The 9,736-nt window shown below is 36.5% G+C and overlaps 2 protein-coding genes across 4 annotated transcripts in view; one reads left to right on the forward strand and one right to left on the reverse strand.

Annotated features, from left to right (window-relative positions):
- LOC144975901 (A disintegrin and metalloproteinase with thrombospondin motifs 20-like) overlaps positions 1-8,532 on the forward strand; it is a 9,518-nt gene extending 986 nt beyond the window's left edge. Inside the window, exons 2-3 of the mRNA XM_078920089.1 lie at positions 6,727-6,894; positions 7,568-8,532. Coding sequence (XP_078776215.1) covers positions 6,727-6,894; positions 7,568-7,768 — 369 coding nt within the window. The 3' untranslated portion in view covers positions 7,769-8,532. The remainder of the gene's footprint in view (positions 1-6,726; positions 6,895-7,567) is intronic.
- Positions 1-9,736, reverse strand: part of LOC144975342 (uncharacterized) — an 87,527-nt gene that overhangs the window by 62,546 nt on the left and 15,245 nt on the right. The window lies entirely within an intron of this gene.

Raw genomic sequence — 9,736 nt, forward strand, 5'->3', positions numbered from 1 at the left:
CCTCCTCCACCTACTACTACTACTACTACTACTACTACTACTACTACTACTACTACTACTACAACTACTACTTCTACTACTACTACTACTACTACTACTACTACTACTACTACTACTACTACTACTACTACTACTACTACTACTATTCCTGTTATTAAACTTCCTAACCTTGCTTCCTTTCGCTAAGGCCCCCTCACCACTCCCCCCCCCCACCCCTTCCAAACCGATTCCACGTCCCGTCTTTGAATTATTATATTATATATTATATTATTGTAATTCGATTTATCCCAGTCGATGGGATTTTAAAGCCCATCTGTTTACGCATTGACAGATTGATGTATAGTCTACCTGTCGAAATGCCACAGTTTGTTTCTAATCCTTCCCGCTATGTTAACCAGTTAACTGCTGTACTCTAGAAAAATACGTATTTAAAAAATTTAGCCAGAAAACTCGTCCTTCAAATATCTACCGAATTAAATAACCCTCCTCTTGGAAAAAAAAACTCTCAAACCTGGGACTTTGCAAAGTCCCAGGTTTGAGAGTTTTTGCCAAGAGGAGAGTTATTTAATTCGGTCTGTATTTGAAGGACGAGTTTTCTAGCCAAAATTTTCTAAATACAAGTTTTTCCAGAGTACGGCTTTTAACTAGTTAAGGTAGAATCGTTTACAAAGACATTCAACTCAGCAAGTCTGTTTATTTCAGTATATTTTTTTCCATCCCAGTGTTTTCCTATATTCTCATACCCTGCGGGTTTAAAAACACATTTCCTGATAAATTATTGACATGAACTAATGCGTCTTATCTGTTTCGATTCGCTTTACTTTGCTTTGTTTCGTTTTGTTTGCGTTTGGGTGGTGGGGGGTGGAGGGAGGGTTCTATTTCTTTTTGGGTTAATTTGGCAAAACAACACAAGCTGCAATGTCAGGCTGTCTTCTCCTTTTATTAATGATCTTAATGACCGATAATTGCCACAGACTCCTATACTGTCATGGTGATTTTGATGGACATAACATTAAAAAAAACAAGCGGACAATAAATAAACAACCAAACAAAGTAAAAAATAAATAAACAGATAAAACGCAGCTTTTAGGGGTGGGGGGGGGGATAACAAAACGTATTCACCTGAAGAAAGGATTTGTGCCCGGAACGTTAGGGAGTTTGGTCCATTATCTTTTTTAAAAAGATAAACAAGGAAACTTTCACACTCACCCAGACATCCAAAAATCCCCGTGTCTTCCATGGAATTCGACCATTAAACCTTTGGATCAAAAGGCTGATGTTATAACCTTTACAGGTCACCAATGACTTGCCCTTTGTACAGTCACAGAATTCCGTAATAATCCGACAAAATGTCTACACCGTTTTTCTAAATATATTTAGTTTCTGAATTTGTTTGTTTGTTTGTTGATTTTTTTTGTTTTGTTTTGTTTCTTGTCCCTTCTTTATTCTTTTTTTTATCATTGTAAAATTTATTATTTTGTTTTAACTTTTTTATATCTGCAATTATTTTCTCAATATTTCCTCAAACAGATCTTATGATAAGCATTGTTTTCAAACATTCTGGTTGGCTGTAGAACGCCAGCTAAAAACCATTGCAGACCAAAGTTCAAGGTCATAATATACCTGGAGGCACCATCCTCCTCCTCCTCCTCTCCCATCCCTTTATCGATGTGTTTCGTCACTTAAAAAAAAAAAAAAACATTCGTGATCCACTGATTTTTTTTTTTCGTACTGTGAAAAAGACATATTTTAAATAAATGTCCGTCCTTCAAATGATATTATGGATACCGATTACAATGACCCTCAGCTTGTGGAAAACTCTCAAACTTGAATAATAGGTTTGAGAGGTTTTAACAGAAGTCTGAGGCAATTGGTCATTAAGATCATTAATCAAAGGAGAAGACAGACCAACACTGCAGCCTGTGATATTTTGCCAATTTAGCCCAAATAGAAATAGAACCCTCCCTCCACCCACCTCCACCCCCCTTTCCCTCCAAACGCAAACAAAACAAAACAAAGCAAAGTAAAGCGAATCAAAACAGATGAGATCTTTATTTTATCTTGTTTTAAAACATAATTGTAATTGTAATCGATTCAATATTCGAAGGACGGATTTTATGGCCAAAACTTGAAAGTAAATGTATTTTTCAGAGCAGAGGGCAGATCTGTTTTTTTAGATGACTTTTCGTTTGCGCTCGTACAGGGGGGGGGGGGGGGGGGGGTGTCAAAAGATTTTGTTGTTGTTGGTTGCTCAATTTTAGAAGGTAGGAAAACTAATTTGTAGAGTGTTTGAGTTTTATAGGACTGCGTTCTATTTGCATTGCTTACTTTACTTTTGCAGACTTGTCTACTACAACGAAAAATTTCGTATTATTGCGACATTTTGGTTCTAACAGGAAAACAACAAAAAGATCTTTATTTATTTCTTTTTAAAACATATTGGAAACAATGTTCTAGTGCCAAAGCTAGTATACACTGGTTTAAAGCATTATTTTAACGTTTTGAGGAGAATTTGGTTATTTTAACCCTCTCCTTACCAGCCATTTTCAGAATTTTCCCCAAAACTTCACACCCATCCAACACAAAACAGACATATCTTACTCAAACAGAAAAGCAACAAGAACATTCTATACATAAGATTGATCGCCAATAATTATCGGCTCTGTTACAGAATGTCAAGTTTTTATAGCTATAGCAAAAACAAATGGAATCTGGATGATAAAAGTGACGGTTTCATCGTAACAAATGTGACGATTTTCCAATAGGTGGTAAGGAGAGGGTTAAAAGGTAGTTATGATTTCTACTTTATTATTACCCCAAAAAATTACTAATTTATCCAATTTTAGAAAGGCAATGCTACATTTGTGACCTACCGTCTCAATTCTAAACCTGGCTGGCTAAACCAGCCCTTTTATCATTCAGATTTCTTTGGTAAATCACGCAATTTAAAGAACAATGATTTATTATTGCTATAAAATCGTGACATCGTTGAGTTCATTTTGCTAATCAATATTATGCATAGAATTTATTTGTTGCTTTTCTGTTTGAGTAAGAAAAAAACTATTTTTGTGTTGGGTGGGTGTGAAATTTTGGGGGAAATTCTGAAAATGGCTGGTAAGGAAAGGGTTAAAGCATTATTTTAACGGTTTGAGGAGACATCGGTTATTTTAAAAGGCAGTCATAATGTCTCCTGTTTTACTACCCCTGAAAATGCTAAGTTTGTGACCTACCGTCTCAATTCTAAACCTGGTTAAATCAGATTCTGAAACTTTGATTTAAAGTGAAAACGATCAGAATTCAACCATTTGAGACTTAAATAAAATAAATAAATATCCAAATGTATAGATCGCCAATTGCCACCGAACGTGTTCACTGGCGCTTTATAAGACATAGTTGACATGAGATTTTAAAGATAATTAAATGTTACAATTTTAACTCTCTCCTTACCAGCTATTTTTAGAATTTTCCCCGAAAATTCACTCCCACCCAACACAAAAATAGACTTTTCTTACTCAAACAAAAAAGTAACAAGTGAGCTCTACAACACAGTGTTTAGTATTTATAGCTGTAATAATCAAAGCATTTCTTTAAGTTTTGTGATTTACAAGAGAAATCAGAATGAGAAAATTGTCGGTTGCATCGTCACGAATGTGACGATTTTCATATGTTTGGTACGGCTAGGATTAAGAAAATTAAATTATTAAAATTGTAGATGATTTATTAAGCTATGCTGATACCAATGGAATGTGAAGTGTGAAGTGGCTTTTTTTTACATATTAAAGAAAAGTTAATCTAAAACATTCTGTCTTCAGTCTAGACTTGAAGCACTCTATTATATTATGAGTACTTACTTCTGGTGAAGACTGAGAAAGAATTCAAGATTGATGGTAGCGCGAAGTAAAATGAACGTTCCGTTTGAAAAAGCTACATAATTCATCCTTCTCAATTACGCATTCCAATAGGATTCAATAGTCTGATGTCTGGTCGCCCAGCAACGAGCAGCTTGGTTCTAAACAAAGAAAATTGGTACTTTTTATTCTTCATGCTGGTTAGAACTTTTTCATATTATGTTTTTCTCCTCTGGATACACTTTTATGTTCGTCGGAGAAGTATTTCATAAGGGCGTCCTCCGTTTTTCCGATAGTTTAGAATCAGTTACTAAGTTACTATGCGTCATTACGAGGGAAGTAACGTCACGACTATTGAAGCCTATTCAATTAAAAATTCATAATTAAGACATAGAAGTCAAATTTTAGTGTTTGGTTTACGCGAAGTGAACTGATTTGCAGGTCTGATAACCGAAAGCAAATATGGGCTTGTTTTAACATTGTCGGAATGGACAATATTTTTCGTTGGTTTGAGAGTATTTATTTCTATAACATCAATGAAATCATAACAATTTGGGTTATCAGACCTGCAAATAAGTACACTTTGGATTCGCCCCTACATGCGGATTGTGACCACAAATCACAAACATGGAAGCTATTTGAAATGTTTTGATTCAGGTTTCGCAAGTCGTTTGAGATAATTACGTAAGAGAAGTGAGAACAAAAAACAAACGAATTTAATTTATGTTCAGTTTAAATAAATTTCACGACTCGTTCCACTCCCGGTTTCTATAGCGTGAAACGTACAATAGCAATTTCTTGCTACCCTTTGTATAGGATGCTAGCCTATTTCAAAGTACTTTCCGTCAGATCTAAAAGACCCAGCTACACAATCACTGCTTGGTGGACGGATTTTTTTCCGAATCCCCCCCCCCCCCGTGTCTACCAACAGTGATTGGATAGCTGGGTCAGTTAGATCCGGCGAAAAGTACTTTGAGACGGACAACAGACAAGCGTCCTATACAAAAGGTAGCAACAAATTGCATTGTCCATTTTTTGCGATATAGACACCGGGATAAACTCCGGCTCTATTGACTTCGTTGCTCTCAGGAACTACTTTTTCTTGACTAGAAGAGGAATTCATGGTTTTCAGCTTTGCACGTAAAAAAAAAGGACGTTCGTTGAACATCTCTTTTGTGTATAAATCAATGATGTCAGGTGAGACTCGATGGAGGCAGATTACGGGGCAATCGATCGAACTGCAGCTGTGAATAGTTAACAAGGAATCATCTGAATAAATAACGTGTTGATTTAGTTCTTCCACCGTGGTGAGGTTCAAGCTACTGATTTCAGGCAGATTTACATCTTAGATCCGTCCGTTCGTTCGGCATGGGAAAGATAATTGATTGAAGAAAAAATAGTGCGTCATGTCATACGCTCAAAAACAACGTATTTAAAATTTTGGCCAAGTAACTCGTCCTTCAATTATAGATTGATTGATTGTCAAAAACATTCAATTGTTGGACTTCATGTGAAGTCCCAGGTTTGAGAGTATTTGAGAAGATGAGGGTCAGTTTAATATATATATATATATATATATATATATATATATATATATATATATATATATATATATATATATATATAGGAGATCGCGGCTATTCTCTGGAGAAAATAAAGCAAACCATATTTAAATTTTTAGCCAGAAAACTCGTCTTGTTATATATACATATATATATATATATATATATATATATATATATATATATGTGTGTGTGTGTGTATGTGTGTGTATGTGTGTGTGCGCGTGTGTGTGTGTATTTGAAGACGAGTTTTCCGGCCAAAATTTGAAAATTGGTTATCTTTTTCCAGAGAACAGCGTCATCTACCAATGATAGGGATACAAATCATTGCCTATCTCTTAATTATCTTCTTAAAATTCGGTTAAATGGGAATTACAATTGATCATATACTGAACTGCTGTTATCCAACTGAAAGCGTTCTGACTCTGTCGTTTATACAGTTCATTCTGTCTGAGATTGTAAAGGCATATTTATTGTTTATCGTCAGAAATAAATGTGATCTAAACGATTATAGATAGTATGCACTTTGCTAAGAAGCTCATAACATTGCCATCCGGAAGTATAACGGACCAACACACAAAACTGTGTGTATCCATGAACGTATATAGTCAAGTTAATACAGTTCAATGAGCACTACTCGTAAACGCGGATAGCAAAAAACAATAACAAAGACCTGAGTGCCGTCATCTTCGAACTATCTATAGTTGATTATATTATATATGGTTGATTATATATATATAGAATATTATTATTATCTGTTTACTTTTCTTCTGCAATAACATATCGACTTGTCTATCTTTTTTTTATCTATAAATGTGTCTGTTATATTATCTATCTGTCTAATTGTCCGACTGTTTACTTTAAATGTTTATCTCTCTATCTGTCTACTTATTTATTCATTTGTCTATATATTATCTCAATATGTATTGCTATTGTTGTATAAACATATAAATATAATCTTTTACATGAAAATAGAAGGAGGGAGTGAAATTGAAACATTGGTAAATATGTCACGGGGGTAACCAAGTATCCAGACATTCTCATCGCCGGCAATCATCACCATCGTCATCATCATCATCATCATCGTCATCATCATCATCATCATCATCATCATCATGTGGAAAGTACTTTACGGTAGACTAGCGTCCTAGTAGATGATAGCAACCAATTATTGTCATGGCTCGTTAACGCTATAAAACACCTGAATAAAATCCGGCTCCTTAAGCCTTATTTCCCCAGGGACTTTATGTACTTTTTAAAATATATTTTAATATACCTTAATACACAGGAACGTTTAATTATCATTTTGTTTTCAGTGTTCATCTACTTGCGGAGAAGGGCTGCGAAGTCGTCTTGTGTCCTGTGTGAACAGGGCCAGTGGACACAAGGTGCCTCATCATTACTGTAAAAGGAAAAAGCCGAGGGAACTCAAACGTTGTCACAGAGGACAGTGTCCGAGATGGGTCACTGGGAAATGGACCAAAGTAAGAATTAAAGTATGGTGATGCCTTGATGATGATGATGATGATGATGATGATGATGATGATGATGATGATGATGATGATGATGATGATGATGATGAAAAAGAAGAAGAAGAAGAAGAAGAAGAAGAAGAAGAAGAAGAGAAGAAGAGAAGAAGAAGAAAGAAGAAGAAGAAGAAGAAGAAGAAGAAAAGAAGAAGAAGAAGAAGAAGAGAAGAAGAAGAAGAAGAAGAAGAAAGAAGAAGAAGAAGAAGAGAAGAAGAAAAGAAGAAGAAGAAGAGAAGAAGAAGAAGAAGAAGAAGAAGAAGAAGAAGAAGAAGAAGAAGAAGAAGAAGAAGAAGAAGAAGAAGAAGAAGAAGAAGGAGAAGAAGAAGGCGAAGAAGACGAGCAGGATGAGGAGGAGGATGAGGAGGAGGAGGAGGAGGAGGAGGAGGAGGAGGAGGAGGAGGAGGAGGAGGAGGAAAAGGAGGTGTATTTAATGGCAACATTGTGAAGTAAAGATATGGAATGTAAAAGTCCTTTAGAAATTTTGTTTGTTTTATGACATTAAATATATTAATGGTATCCCATTATTTGAAACGTACTCCCCATAAAGCGCTTGTGACACGGATTTTTACTTTTCATCAATCGTTCTAGACAAATATTATGCTATTTCATTTAATATATTTTTACTCAGTGTTCTGTCAGATGCGGCAAGGGTCTGAGAAAGAGGGCGGTCCGCTGCAAGAACAGGCGTCAGAAGTACATTGACGATATCTTCTGTGACCATGTGGATAGACCAAAGTCGACCACTGTCTGTACGAGAAGGGAATGCGTTCTGTTTATGTGGCAGAGTGGACCCTGGTCAGAGGTAAGTTCACACTCTCATATCAGATGAACAATGACCCTTCCGACCCATATGGCATATAGTACCAAAGCTTTCCCGGTTTCTTTAGCGTCAGTTGCTTGCTGGGTCAGGACACTTATAAACCATTTTTTTAAATCGTTCTGACAGAGACATCCCTTTTAAGTATCTAGATTTTACTCGGGATCAATACCAGTCCCTTTGGTTATGAAGCGAGCGCTCTATCAAGTGATGGGATTCACATCAGATCGCTCTAGGAAATGCAATTTGAAAAAGAAGATAAAATTGATTTTTTTTTTAAATCAAAGTAAAAAGGAAATGATAATAAAATAATGTTGTCTTTTTTCATCTTAGGGGACGTTTTATATTATAAGAAGTTACTGTAAAATACCCGTGTGTCAGGGTGAAGCTATAGGGACTAAATTTTTTCCTCTAGGTAAATACTCGATGCCACATGTGGGGCTCGTATCCGATTCCTCCGGGGGTTAGCGCAAAGCCGTACTCCCTCTCTCTCTCTCTCTCTCTCTCTCTCTCTCTCTCTCTCTCTCTCTCACACACACACACACACACACACACTCTCTCTCTCTCTCTCTCTCTCTCTCTCTCTCTCTGTTCTATCACCCCCTTCTCCTCAATATCAAAATATAGATTTTTAAACACTGCTTCGTTATGATAATTATAAAGACTTGTAAAGATGAAACTAGGATTGAAAACGATAAAGATGATTTCATAACAATGATACCCGATCAACTAGTTAAATTCAGCCAACCTGAATACCCTCTCCAAAAACAACAAAAGCAACAAACATCAATAATGAAAAACAATCAACAGAAAGTTCAATTGATTTGATATTGTATTCTTGTATATTTTTTAGAAATCATTTTGGCAATGACTAAAGAAGAATATATATCTTACATATTCCCTTATTCAATTCATAAGGTAAGTGAGTGTCTATTTCGGTGGTCTTTATAAATACCTATGAATCTCTCAGGGCTGCTCAGCTGTACGGTCTTTGCTTCGTACCCGAAAGGTACCGAGCTCGACCACCCGCCGCTGCGATGTGTGGCCTTGAGCAAGTCACCTCGCCCTAGCTCATTTGCGGCGCTACGCAGCGGGCGGCCTGGGTTATTCCATCCAGTTTTCCCTTGGAATAGACCCTAGAGACAAATTTCCCCTATGGGATGAATAAAGGGATTTTTTAAAATAATTTTTTACAGTGTTCCTATGAATTGCCCTTTACAGTGTTCCTATGAATTGCTCTTTACAGTGTTCCTATGAATTGCTATTTACAGTGTTCCTATGAATTGCTATTTACAGTGTTCCTATGCAATGCTCTTTACAGTGTTCCTATGAATTGCTCGTTACAGTGTTCCTATGAATTGCTATTTACAGTGATCCTATGCAATGCTCTTTACAGTGTTCCAGAACCTGTGGATTTGGACAGAAGCATCGGTCTGTGACCTGCTCGGACAGATCCGGGAAGAGGGTGTCCCCACACCTATGCGATCGAGAGAAAAGACCGAAAGTCAAACGACGATGTAGCGAGTTTCCTTGTCCCTACATTTGGCACGATGATCCTTGGAGTGAGGTGAGATTTGTAGAATAGGCTTCAACAGTCGTGACGTCACTCTCCTCGTAATGACGCAAAGTAACTTAGCGACTGGTTCTAGATTATCGGAACAATGGCGGACGCCCTTTTGAAATACTTCTCCGACGCGCATAAAAGTGTATCCAGAGGAGAAAAACATTTTAAATCTGATCATGTTTTGGTGAAAAAGTTCTAGCCTGCATGATGAATAAAAAGTATCTATTGTCTTTGTTTAGAACCAAGCTGCTCGTTGCTGGGCGGACGTGACATCACACTATTGAATCCTATTACATTGGCCATGGATAGAATCACGTCCACAGGGTCAAGGTTTAAATGTAACGCCTTACCGCTCTACCATATAATTTCTACTTAAAAAAAAAGTGAGTAGATGTGACTCATATATAAGGGAACAA

Source organism: Berghia stephanieae, chromosome 6, assembly GCF_034508935.2.
Source record: "Berghia stephanieae isolate SIO BIC M18660-M18661 chromosome 6, UCSD_Bste_1.3, whole genome shotgun sequence".
NCBI classification, from domain to species: domain Eukaryota; kingdom Metazoa; phylum Mollusca; class Gastropoda; order Nudibranchia; family Aeolidiidae; genus Berghia; species Berghia stephanieae.